Source organism: Phascolarctos cinereus, unplaced genomic scaffold, assembly GCF_003287225.1.
Source record: "Phascolarctos cinereus isolate Bilbo 61053 unplaced genomic scaffold, phaCin_HiC Scaffold_7;HRSCAF=346, whole genome shotgun sequence".
NCBI lineage: Eukaryota > Metazoa > Chordata > Mammalia > Diprotodontia > Phascolarctidae > Phascolarctos > Phascolarctos cinereus.
The window spans coordinates 85733034-85747018 of NW_027556180.1; the positions used below are offsets into that span (position 1 = coordinate 85733034).

Sequence of the window (13985 nt, forward strand, 5' to 3'; positions counted from 1 at the left end):
TCTCTGACAGCCCGGTAATCATTTGGCCCCAAGAATCTTTCAGCCTGGGATCACATGGCTAGATCTGGGAAGAGGCTGCGATACTTTTCAGATCTTATACTTGCACTTATAAGAAGATTAATTGCTTTTTCCCAAAGCCTTCTGCAAGAAAGAAGATTAAAAAGTTGAAAATAAAGAATAATTCCTTAAAAGGAAGCTATCTGGTTATCTTGTTCAAGAATCCAAGAAAGGCTTGAACAATGGTGACTATTATGGGGAAGGGAGAGGACTTTTGTCATCTCTTTCAGCTCTATGCATCAGCCTACTGTGGCCCCTAGAGATTTTTCTGCCACGCTGGTGCACAGTCTTTTCCTTATAGGCTTGTACTCCCCTCCTTAAACTTTTTGAGTTATTTTAAATTCTCCCACCTTCAGCCGAGGGCAACTTCACCTTTGGCAAGTGATTTCACTTGCCTGGGCCTCAGTTTCCCCACCAAAAAAAAAACCCCAAAACCAAGAGGCTTGAACTGAATGCTCTCTAAGGTCACTTTCATTTCTGACATCCTATTATCCTATAATGTTAGTAGTCAGGTCAGAAAGAGCAGGAGAATCACAGACTCTGTCCTCTTCCAAATACAATTTAAGTCTTTAGAGGGACTTAATATCCCTTTAATTCTCCCTTTAGAAGGAGACTACAGAACCTTTTGAGACATTTGGATGGCTTGAAAAGATTCCTTCCTCCTCCCTTACCCAAAGAAGGCCAGTGTACCTTTAGGACTTCAGAACTTAGAATGTTCCATGTGCAGTCATTAATATGCAAAAAATGCCTTCATAAATACTTGATACCAAACACAGTAGGGAATCAGTTCATTTGAAAGAGGAAATGGGAGCTTGGAGTTGAAACATGTCTGCTTGTCTTTTTTTTCATTGCTCTTTTCATCTCCACATTTCCTCTTGTAGTTTCACTCCCCCCTACCCTGTCCCTCATAGCTTCTCAGTCCCCCACCTCCTTCCCTAGCATCTCCTGGGCTGTTGTTGATTTCAGTTGCTAATTCCACTGCTACTTCTCTTTGAATTTGATTTAGAATCCAGACCTCCATCGGCAGATGAACAGCTTCTATAGTCGCTATCCTAACAATTTGCCTTCCTTCTGTGTGCTGGACATGAGGGTCCAGCACTTTCTTGCCTTTTGTGAAAGTACAAGAGGTGGCTTGTTAAAAACACTCCAAATGGTTTTTTCCCCCTTAGCAACCAGGAGGGGGCATCCTAGTGCAGCATCTTGAAACTGGTAATATTCACAGAAAGTCAATGACCCTGTCTTATCCTGACCTCAGGAAGCTTTCTGAAATCCAAGTTCTGTGGACTCTCAATAAAGGGTGGCTGGGAATACTAAATTATGTTCTCATTCCCTTCCCTTTCCTCCCCTCACCCTGTCCTCCATGGGTAAATTAAAAAGTGAATTTATTTTTCATAGCTAAAATCATAATAATGTCAGCTCTTACATAAAGGGAAAATGTGGTAGAAAGGAAAGGAGAAAAACAATTAACAACAACAACAACAAAAAAAACCTGCTGATGCTGATGAAGACTGATTTGGTATGGTAGCTACTGCCTGAATAAAAGGATGGACATGTCAGTGAGATTCACCAGACAGAGATTGGAGGCATCTCCCTGACTATCTACCAGTGTCATATCAGGGTACTGTAAACTAAAGTCTGCTAAGCATGAAGCCTAACCCCCAAATTGATCCCAGATGCTTTACATGGTAAACATTAAATTACCATTTATATCAAGTAAGGATAAGAAAGTAGTTAAAATGGATTGCTGGGACTGTATTAAGGTAGAGGGGAAAGAAAGCTGGAATTGGAGTCAAAAGACCTGAGTTTGAACCTCGAGTCTGCCATTTACTTACCTTGGATGATGTGGGTAAGTCTCTTAATATTTCTGGTCTTAGTTTCCCCATTTAAAAAAAATGAAGGGGTCAGACCAGCTGGTCTCTGCAGTCTCTTCCAGTTCTAAATCTGATGAAATTTAACTGGGGATTTGGTAGCCAGAAGAGATATGTTAGAAAGGTCTTTGATAATTCAGTTATCAACATGGCTAGTGACTGGCTGCTTCAGTCATCAGACCTTTCCTCATAAGGAGATGGCAATTGTTACAGAGGTTTTTCTTCAGAAGGGATTCCCTCAGTAAATATTAAAATACTAAAAAATGCCTGTGAAATCCTCCAAGATGTAGGCTACCCTGCAGAATCAAGTCATATTCATGGACCTTCTACTTGAGCCTTAGAAGGTAAAGAGAAAATTCAAAGCTTTGAAAAAAGTATCTCTGTGGCTACATGGCCAAGATCATACGATTGTATATTTATGGTGGAAGGGTATATAGTGCAACATTTTCACTTTGTAGATGAGGTTAGGCACAATTAATTTGCCCAAGGTCACCGATTAGTGACAGAGGCAGGATCCATACTCTGGTTCTCTGACTCAAAATTGAAGGTTCTTTCTACTGTCTGATGTTGCCAAGATGGTGGGAGACAGCATAGTACAAAGGAAAATGTGCTGGATCTGAAATGAGAGCGCCTGGATTCTGCCACTTATGACCTGTGAGACTTGAGGTAAGTTACTCAGGCCTCAGTTTCTCCATCTGTAAAATGAGGGAGATACATTTAACAGCCTCTGATGCATCATTTCCAGGTCTAGGTCTAAGTTCTTGTGATTACTCATTGGGTCACCGCAGGGACACCAGGAGAAACTCCAGACTGGCATTCTATTAGACTTGGATAAGCAAAACCCCCTCTGTGGACTAATATAACACAGTGACCTAACACATTTGGCTTGCTGCTTCTATCATGGTTGCTTGTTTTTCATCTTGTTCCTGTCTTAGAGGAGAGTCTTGCTTTTCCTACTATGCCTGGCATGCAGTAGGTACTCAACAAATCTTGTAAATTGAACAGAACTCTAATTTAGCTCTTTTCCAGGGAATAATCCTGTTAATAATAACAATAAATTAAAATGCAAAGGTAGCCTCCAGGATTCTCTTGAAAGTAAGGATGCATTCATATCATATGTTTCTTACTCTTTTTATTTCTATCCAATTACAGATTGTTATTAATATTGGGTCACTGTGGACCTGAAAATTCCCCTGGGAGAGTTTACTTTTTGCCTGGGGAGTTCATCCATGTGTTTGGGTAGCTCTTTGACTTTTCTTTTTTTGGCCTAGACCTGTGATTTCATTCATGGAGGGAACTCCTGGTGTGGAAATTTCCTCCACCAATATAGGCTGACAATTCACCTGGCAGCTGTAGGCTTAGAGTTGTTTGTAACAATGAGAGATGGAGAGAATTGCTTTTGTTCTCACAGTTGGAGTTGGTCAGAGGAGAACTTGAACCCAGGTCTTCTCGACTCCAAGGCTGGTCCTCTTTCTATTATTCTACAATGGTTTTTCCAGCCTTTTGATAGGGGAATATAAATCAAGAGTGCATTTTCAGCCCTGCTATTGACTTACAGTGTTATGCTATGTTGGCTGAAATATTTCTGGGCACATGAATTAATTGTTCAAGGGAACTGCTGGTTTACAAAACTCCTCTGCAAATTCGGCTTGGCAACTCTTTCATAATTTATAGTCCTTGGGAGTAGTGCCTGGGCAGCTAGGTGGTGAGATGGATAGAGTGCTGGGCCTTGAGTTCAAGTCTAGCCCCAGACACTTATTAGCCATGTGACTCTGGGAGAATCCTTTAGCCTCTGTCTGCCTCAGTTTCCCCACCTATAATAATACTTACCTTTATTGTGAGGATCAAATGAGATAATAAATTTGTAAAGCACTTAGCACAGTCGTAGGTACTTAGTAATTGCTTGTTTCCATCCTTTCCCCTCTCCTCATGGGTTAAGTGACTTGACGTGGTTACACAGATAGTATTTGTCAGATTCAAGATTTGAATCCAAGCCTTCCTGGTTCCAAAGAACAGGCTGTTTCTCCACTCTATTATATTTAAATGGTTAAAAATAATACTTTTAATATAATGTCACATTATGTTATTTGGGTTGATATTAGCTCTCTTGATGCAAGTGTGGCCTTTTTGTTATCTATGTGGTCTGTGATGGATTTAGAACGATTTTAGATATAGTCTCTGAGGTGCTATAAGGCATTTGGATTCTGATAACCAAAAAAAATATTAATTTTATATTTCCCTTTGTCACAAAGTCTCCTTCAAAGAGTCTCTAGATACTCACTTATAAAGGACAGCTTCAAGGTAGGCATTTTTAAAAGATGAAAATATTGTTCGTATGATAATGTCTTTCCTTATCTGAAAATTTCTACTTTGCTTTGTCTTATCCTAGCAGCAATCTCCCTAGGACCTGTAGATCAAGGGGTAGTTGAAGTGATAGATGACATCTTTCCTTGACCTTAAAGCCATCACACATGTCTTTTTAAAAACAATGATAACAGCAACAACAATAAACTTTCAGAAGCAGAAGGGGAAAAAGTGAGAGATAAGAAAATCGGAGAGAAGGGGGGAAGGACTAAGGAGGTGCGTGATCCAGGATGGCAGTAAAGCCCAGTCAGGGGCAGCTGAATGTCAGCTTTTCACTTTGTTCTTTTCTTCAGGTTTCTCAGCTCTAGAAATTCCTCCGACCAGAGCTTGTATTCTGCTGTCCTAGCCTTTGAGAACTGGGAACATTTGACTATAATCGCAACCACATAGCTTTCAGTAGCAGAACAAGTTTATAAAAACTGGTAAATGCATAGCTCTGAAGCCATGGGAAAATGGGCACTCATATTCTCCGTGGAGCAGTAAATGAAACATTTTGGAACTATGCAAAACAGGTGACTTTACTGTTCATACTCTTGGATGAAGTAATGTCATTACTGGGCATATGTTCCAAGCAGGGCAAATACAGAGGGAAAGGTCTGTTATATGCCGAAAATATGCTTGGCAGTCCTTCTTGCTATAGTTTAAAAAAAAAAAGGAAACAAAGCAGGTACTCATCAATTGGAGAATGGCTGAGCAGATTGTGTTATGTGAATGTGATGGAGTGTTATACTAAAAGATATTATGAATGTGGAGAACTCAGAAAAACTTGAAAAGATTTACTTGTACAGATGCAGAGGTATAGGTAAGCAAGATCAAGAGAATAAAATACACAGTGACCATGATAATGTAAAGGAAAATAACACTAAGAGACTTCAGAACTCAGATATATACAATGACAAATCTTACTCCAGAGGGTAATGGGATCATAGATTTAGGAAGGAGCCTTAAAGGTCATCTAGTCTAACCTTCTCACTTTACCGATAAGGAAACTGAGGCTCAGAGAGGTTAGGTTACCCACACCCTGTCACACAGGTAATAAATAGAAGAGCTAGGATTTGAACCCAGATCCACTGGCCTATTTTACACTGACTGATTATGACATATAACTTTTTTTTCCTCTCAGTACACTGGTGGTAGACTATGTGTACAGAATGAGGTATGTATGGCAAGATATGGCCAATAAGTCCATTTATTTTGCTTATCTGCCCTTCTTTGTTGTAAGGAAAGGTAGTACAGTGGATAGAACTGTGGACTTGGAGTCTGGGAGACCCGAATTCAAATTTAACCTTATATACTTACTTAGCTTAACCTTGGATAACCTCCCTCAGACTCAGTTTCCTTATCTGCAAAATGGGGATAGTAACAGTACCTACCCCTTCAGAGCTGTTATGAGGATCAAATGAAGTAATATTTGTAAAGTGCTTTCCAAACGTTTACGTTCTATATAAATGCTAGCTATGATGATTATTATCATTATTATATTGGGAGGTAACCACAATACTAAAAAGATAAAAAAAATACCAATTCCAAAGCATAAAAGGTTTAAAAAATCCAGACATATCCTTGCATAGAAACTAATTTCCAGATAAGCTCTCTTTTGTTTTCCTCATGGTCATCTTTTATGGGGTTTTCCTTCACTTTCTATTTTTATTTCTCTGTTCCTGCTTAAGTACACTGACTAATTAGTCTGTAAAAGACCAATAAGTCTTACCTTAGAGTGGTTAAATGCTCAGTGTTTTAATGGAAGTTACCTTTCTATCTGTCCTTGTTCACACTTACCTTGCTTGCATTTGGTAGGTAGGAAAACTGTCTATTCAGCTTATTTGTGTACTGGAAAAAAACCCTGAAATTATTGGATCTAGAAGAGACCTTAATGATAACCTCCAGGGTTTCTTAACCTAGGGTCTAAGAACTTGAATAAGCTTTTTTTTTTTTTCATGACTATCTCAATATAATTGATTTCTTTGTTAATCTTGTATTTTTTATTTTGTGCATTTAAAAACATTATTCTGAGCAGGGTCATAGGCTTCACCAGACTTTTACAGGAGCCTATGATATAGGGTTAAGAAGCCCTGCTCTAGCTCACACTACACTTTCATTTTATAAATGAGTACACCAAAGGCTGGAGAAGTAAAGAGGTTATCATCCAATTAGTGGGAGAGTTAGGTAACTAGATTCCACAACTTCTTCACAACTCCTCTCTCTGGCTGGTAAGCTAATAATACATCCTAGCATTGGTGGGTGGTACCATGGTCCTCACATTTCTGGAGCCTTATGGCTCTTTATTAAGCTTGAAAATCGGTGTCAATAATCATACCTTCTCTGCTGGCTCTGGGGTCAAGGATGAGGTTTCACAGGTATTCATATGAAGACTAGCTTCTGAATGAATATTGCCTTCAGTGAAAGCAGAGAGGAAAAAAAAAATCAGAAATTTCAGCTGTATCTTCCAACTGGTTTTTTTATATACATGATACAGGATCCCAGATCTAGAACTAGAAGGGATGTCAGAGCCATATAATTCAACCTCCATATTTTGCAAATAAAGAAACTGAGACCCAGGTTAAGTGACCTGCCCAAGGTCACACAGGTAGTAAACATCAAAGAAGGGATTTGAACCTGGTCCATTTGCCTCTAGAACCGGTATTTGTTGTACTGTTCCACCCCACCCACCAAATCCATATGTATGTATACAGCATTCTCATGTATTCAAAACATTTCTACATAGCCACATTCCAAAAACTGTTTATATTAAGTGATGCTGAATCTCTTAGATATAAATAAGTATTTTTCTTGTTTCTGTTGCTTTTTACCAGGATAAAATGGAATTCTTTATATGACCAAAATTCAGAGAAAGGAAAAATGAAAGAGAAAGATGTTGTTGGGGGAAATTGCTGATGTTGGTAAAATTTTATAAATGTTGCCTGATGGCATCTCAATTCTGCAGGAAATCCTTTAGACAGAGAGAAAAGAAATCTTTCTTTTTGTCTGTTGGAGGGAGATCTTCACTGAAGTCCTATTCTGATGCTTCATTGTGGCATAGAGGTGAAAACGGGTCCTTAAAGGCTATGTTAGCAGAGGTTATGCTCTGATGGGTTCCATCAATCTGGAAACTTTCTGGGTACTAGCAGGTGACAAATGGCAGACTGGCTGTTGTCTAAGGACTGTCTTAGCTAAATTTGAAGAGGTTCAGTTCAATTCAACTCAACATTTATTTGTTTTTTTAAAAAAAATTATTTATCTATTTTTAGTTTTCAACATTCACTTTTGTAAGATTGTGAGTTCTAAAATTTTCCCCCTCCTTCCTTTCCCCACTCCCCAAGATGGCATGCAATCTGATATACGTATTCATGTACAACCATATTAAATGTATTTCCATATAAGTCATATTGTGAAAGAAGAATCAAAACAAAAGGGAAAAACCACAAGAAAGAAAAAAAAAGACAGAAAATAGTGTGCTTTGATCTGCATTCATAGAATTTTCTATCATGAGTCTTTTGGAATTATCTTAGATCATTGCATTGCTGAGAAGATCTAAGTCTATCAAAGTTGGTCATCACACAATGCTGCTGTTACTGTGTACAATGTTCCTCTGGTTCTGCTCACTTCACTCAGCATCAGTCCATACAAGTCTTTCCAGGTTTTTCTGAAATCTGCCTGCTCATCATTTCTTATAGAATAATGGCATTCCATTATGTTCGTATACCACAACTTATTCGGCCATTCCCCCATTGATGGGCATCCCCTCAATTTCCAATTCTTTGCCACTGCAAAAAGAACTGCTGTAAATATTTTTGTACACATGAATTCTTTTCCCTTTTTTATGATCTGTTTGGGATACAGATCTCGTAGTGGTATTGCTGGATCAAAGGTTATGCATAGTTTTATAGCCCTTTGGGTATAGTTTCTAATTGCTCTCCACAATGGTTGGATCAGTGCACAACTCCACCAACAATGCATTAGTTCAACGGACATTTAAACACATGGACCTGTGCTAGGCTGCTGGGATTGCAAAGCCAAAAAAAAAAAAACCCAAAACAAAACTGGTTTACCTCCATGGATATTACATTTAGGGGTTGAGAGTGGGGAGGAATACAGCATGTACACAAGTAAATAAAGACAAAGTAACTTAGTAAAGAGAGAGGACTGATATCTGGGAAGATCAGGGTGTGGTACCTGACCTGAGCCTTGAGGAAGATAGGGATTCTTAGAGAGATTATGAAGAGAGTAGGCTTGGGAATAGGGAAGAATTTGTGTGAAGACATGTGGAAGAGATGGAGTATTGGGTTTGGAAAATGGTCATTAGTCCAGTTTGGCTTGACCACAGAGTACACAAAGGAGAGTTATATGAAAGTAGACTGGAGAGGTAGATAGAGCCAGATTGTAGAGTGTTTTTGATGTTAGCTAAGAAGTCAGTGTTTTATTCTGTAGGGAATAGGGAGCCACTAAGGTTTTTGAGTAGGAAAGTGATATGATCAGACTTAAGCTTAGGAAAATAATTTTAGTAGGTATGTGGAGGATAGAATGGAGAAAAAAGAGCTATAAGTCTAGGTAAGGGATGATGAAGGGTGGTAGCTGTGTGAGTGGAAAGAAGGAGATAAATGTAATTTTCTGGAGATATGTTCTAGACTAGTCCTAACTAGGTCAGTCCATAGGTTCCAGGCTTGGACCTGTAATTCAGTGAAATACTCATGGGCCAAATAACATTTAATAAAAAGAAATTTATTTAATGTTAAAAAGGACACATAGAGGGTGGTGGAGCCAAGATGGCTGAGTATAGGCAGCAATACAGCTGAACTCTCCCCTCCAATCAACTTTAAAAATAATTCTCAAATTAGATGTTGAAGCAGCAGAACCAACAAAAAGTCAGAGTGAGACATTTTTCCAGCCTAAGACAACTTGGAAGTCTTCAGGAGAAGTCTATGATGCCTTCAGGGTGGTTGCCTGCCCAGTCTGCGGCAGCAGCACCAGCGATGGACCTTGGAGGTGGCTGTTTCAGCAGCAGCAACTTCGGGAGCTCTCATCCCAGAGATGGTGATGGGGTTGACCAAATGTTCAGAAAGAGGCTACAGGGGGCCCTTTGTGGGCACTGGATTCAGCTGGTGCTGATTGGCAATTCTACTGTCTATAAGCAGTTCTGGGTTGCTGTTCCAAGTATCGATAGGAGCGCTTGTGGTCAGTCACAAAGGACCAGGGGACCTAGTCACAATTCCACAGCTGAGAGAAGCAGTAGAGCTTGTGGATGCAGGGTAGCAAGATCACTTCCTGGGTAAGTGAAGACCAGGACAGCAATGACCACACCTGTCTCCAGATTACATCCCCTAGGAAGCACCAAAAACTTTCAGAACCTCAGAACTAGCTCTGAAAACAGAAGCATAAAAAAGTCTGAAGCTTGGGACAGTGTACCTCCTTACCTACAGGTGAGCAGAACCAAACTTTGACATAACATTCAAAGTCAAGAAATAGGCTGGGAAAATGAGCAAACAACAACAACAACAAAAAAAAGAACTTGACCATAAAAAGCTATTATGGTGGCAGGAAAAACCAAGACATAAATGCAGAAGACAGCAATGTAAAAACTAATCCCAACAGGAATTCCTGGAAGTGTTAAAGAAAGAGATGAGTAGTAGAAGAAAATTGGGAAATGGAATGAGAATGATACGAGAAAATTATGAAAAAGAACTAACAGCTTGGTAAAACAGACACAAAAAATAACAAAAAACAGAATTGGCCTAATGGTAAAAGAAACACACAAATTCACTGAAGAAAAGAACTCCTCAAAAAGGAGAATGGGTCAAATAGAAAAGGAGATACAAAAGCTCTCTGAAGAAAATAATTCCTTAAAAATTAAAATTGGGCAAGTGGAAGCTAATCCATGAGACATCAAGAAACAATAAAACAAAGTCAAGAGGAGGAAAAATAGAAGGAAATGTGAAATATCTCACTGGAAAACAATTAACCTGGGATATAGTTTGAGGAGAAATAACTTAAGAATTATTGGACTACATGAAAGCCATGATAAAAAAGAGCTTAGACATTATATTTCAAGAAATTATCAAGGAAAACTGTCCTATTATCTTAGATCTAGAAGATGCAATAAAAATTAAAAGAATCCGCTAATCACCTCCTGAAAGAGACTCCAAAATGAAAATTCCTAGGAATATTATAGCCAAGTTCCAGAGGTCTCAGGTCAAAGAAAAAAATACATCAAGCATCCAGAAAGAAATAATTCAAGTATTATGGAGCACAGTTAGGTTCACACAAGATATAGCAGTTTTCATGTTAAAAGAGTAAAGGGCTTGGAATATGATATTCCAGAAGGCAAAGGAGCTAGGATTACAACCAAAAGTAACCTACCCCACACAATTGAGTATAATCCTTAAGTGAGAAAATTGATATTTTAAAGGACTTTCAAGCATTATTAATGAAAAGACCAGAGCTGAATAGAAATTTTAGCATTCAAACACAAAACTCAAGAAGAGCACAAAAAAGTAAACATGAAAGAGTAATCGTAAAGAACTCAATGAAGTTAAACTATTGACATTCCTGTATGGGAAGATGATACATATAACTCCCAAGAACTTTATCATTTTAGGGCAGTTAGAGGGAATCTACACAGACAGAGGGTATGGCTGTGAGTTGATTATGTTGGAATTATCTCCCCCCACCCTCCAGTGAAGGGGTGAGAAAGAGGGATGCATTGGGAGTATGGGGGAGGGTAGAATGGGGAAAATTATCTCACATAAAAGAGGCACATAGGAAAGAGTTTTTACAGTGGAGGGGAAAATGAGGGGGTGGGCAATGCTTGAACCTCACTCTCATTGGAATTGGTTCAAAGAGGAAAGAATATATATATATATATATATATATATATATATATATATATATATATATATATATATATATATATACATATATATACACACACACATACACACAGTCAGTTGGGTATAGAAATCTATCTGACTCAATGGGGAGATAGGAGGGGAAGAGGATAAGAGATATGGTGGAAGGATAATAAAAGGGAGGGTGGCTTAAGGGAGGCAATGGTTAGAAGCAAAACAGACTTTTGAGAGTGCTAGGTAAAAGAAGAGAGAGGGCAAGAGAAAGACAAACAGAAGAAAATAGGATGGAGGGAAATAAACAGTAATCATAGGTGTGAATGGGAATAGGATAAGCTCACCCATAAAATGGAAGCAGAAAGCAGAACAGAGTAGAAACCAAAATCTAACAACATATTGTTTACAGGAGACACATTTGAAACAGAAACACACACACAAAATTAAAGTATAGGGCTGAAGCAGAATCTCTTATGCTTTAACGGAAGCAAAAAAGGCTGTAGTAGCAATCATGATCTCAGATAAAGCAAAAGTAAAAATAGACCTAATTAAAAGAGATAATCAGGGAAACTTCATTTCATAGACAATGAAATAACGTAAAAAATTACAGCGAGTTTCTCTGATACAGGTCTTATTTCTCAAATATATATGGAACTGAATCAAATTAATAAAAATAAATGCCATTCCCTTATTGATAGTTAAATAATATAAACAGGCAGTTTTCAGAAGAAGAAATCAAAGCTATCTAGTAGTCATGTGAAAAAATGCTCTAATTCACTATTGATGAGAAAAATGCAAATTAAAATAACTCTGAGGTACCACCTCACACCTGTCAGAAATGACAAATGCTGGAGGGATAAAGGAAAATAAATATTCTAATAACTTGCTGATTGAATTGTAAACTGCCCAATCATTCTGGAGGACAATTTAGAACTATGCCCAAAGGGCTATAAACTGTGCATTCTTTTGACCCAGCAATACCACTATTAGGTCTGTATCCCAAAGAGATCAAAGAAAAAGGAAAAGGATCTATATGTATAAAAATATTCATAGCAGCTCCTTTTGTGGTGGCAAAGAAATGGAAATGGACAGGATGCTCATCAGTTAGGGAATGGCTGAACAAGCTGTGACATATGATTGTTTTTATTTTTTTTAATTTTTTAAATTTTATTTTTTACTTAAATTTTATTAATTTATTTTGATTTATCAACAATCACTTCCATATGCTTTTGAGTTGAAAATTTTTCTCCCCCCTTCCCTCCCCACCCTCCCCAAGATGGTGCACAATCTGATACAGGCTTTACATTTACATTCCTATTAAACATTTTCACATTAGTGAAGTTGTAAGTAAAAATTAAAACCAATAGGAGGAACCATCAGAAGGATGAAACAAAACTCAACAGAAGGTAAAAATAAGTGATAGCGATTCGACTTCCATAGTTCTTTCTTTGGATATGGACAGCATTTTCCACCCCGAGACCTCTGGAGATGTCCCAGATCCTTGCAATGCTGAGAAAGGTTCAGTTTAACAATATTAGTCATCACATGACGTGGCTGTTATTGTGTACAAAGTCCTCTTGGTTCTGCTCACTTCACTCAGCATCAGACCATATAAGTCTTTCCAGGTTTTTCTGAAGTCAGCCGTGACATATGATTGTGATGAAGTACTATTGTGCTATAAGAAATGACAAGGAGGATGGCTTCAGAAAAAAAGGCAAGACCTATATGAATTGATGCAAAACGAACCGAGAAGAACCTGGGGGTTCATTGTGCACAATAACAGCGAGGATGATGATCAACTGTGAAAGACTTTGTGATCAGTACAATGATCCAAGACAATTCCAAAGGACTCATGATAAAAAAAAATGCTTTCCACCTTCAGAGAGAGAACTGATGATGCATAACATTTTCTTGCGTTATTTATTTATTATTATTTTCTTGCTTTTGGGTGGGGAGGCAATATGGCTAATATGGAAATGTTTTTGCATGATTTCACATGTATAATTGTTATCACTTTGCTTGCCTTTTCAATAGGTGGAGGAGGGGTGGGAGGAAGAGAGAGAATTTGGAACTCAAAATTTAAAAAGAAAAAATGTTAAAAACAAATAACAATTTTTTTTTTAAATGGAGAGACAATGAGGATACAGCATTTATTCAGTTGGGCAGAGCTAATCTCTGCATCCATATCTGACAGTGCTTGGTCAGAAAGGTATGTTAACTTGAATAGGATTGAGGAGTCTGACAAACCTGAAGAATGTGAAGTTGACTGGGTCTTTTAGGCCCCAGGAGACCAGGAAGCCATCCCAATTGCTCAAGCCCTAGTCACCTGGACTAATTAAGTCTTGAGGGCAATTTCCCTGTGCCTTTAAGGAGAAATTGGTCCAGCATACGTGAACCAAATATTGTTCCTTCTACAAGATATAATTGATAAGATCTGATGACTAATTGGATGTGGATAGGGTTAGGAAGAGGTCAAGGATGACTCTCAGATTACAAATCTGGGTGAATGGGAGAATGGTGGTACCCTTAATAGAAGTACAGAAACTTGGAAGAGGGGTGAATTTAGGGGAAAAGACAATGAGTTCCATTTGGACATTCTGAGATTGAGATGTGTGTGAACCATTCAGGAGAAGATATTCCCTGAAGATTGATTTTTTTTTTTGAGGGGTAAGGGGTCACAGCAACTTCCAAGTCTGCTTACTAAAGTAGACAGGGATTACAGTAGAGTATAGACTCCTTAAGGACAGGCAAGATTGTTTTATTTGTTTTCTGTATGTACTATAGTGCCCAACATAATAAGTGCTTATATCGATGCCTGTTGAATTGCAGTTTACAGTGGTGGAGGGAGTAACCATGGCAA

The 13985-nt window shown here is 38.3% G+C and overlaps 1 protein-coding gene across 1 annotated transcript in view; it reads right to left on the reverse strand.

The window, feature by feature from the left end:
- Positions 1-13985, reverse strand: part of KIAA2012 (KIAA2012 ortholog) — a 162921-nt gene that overhangs the window by 78257 nt on the left and 70679 nt on the right. Inside the window, 1 exon segment of the mRNA XM_078147661.1 lies at positions 6607-6683. Coding sequence (XP_078003787.1) covers positions 6607-6683 — 77 coding nt within the window.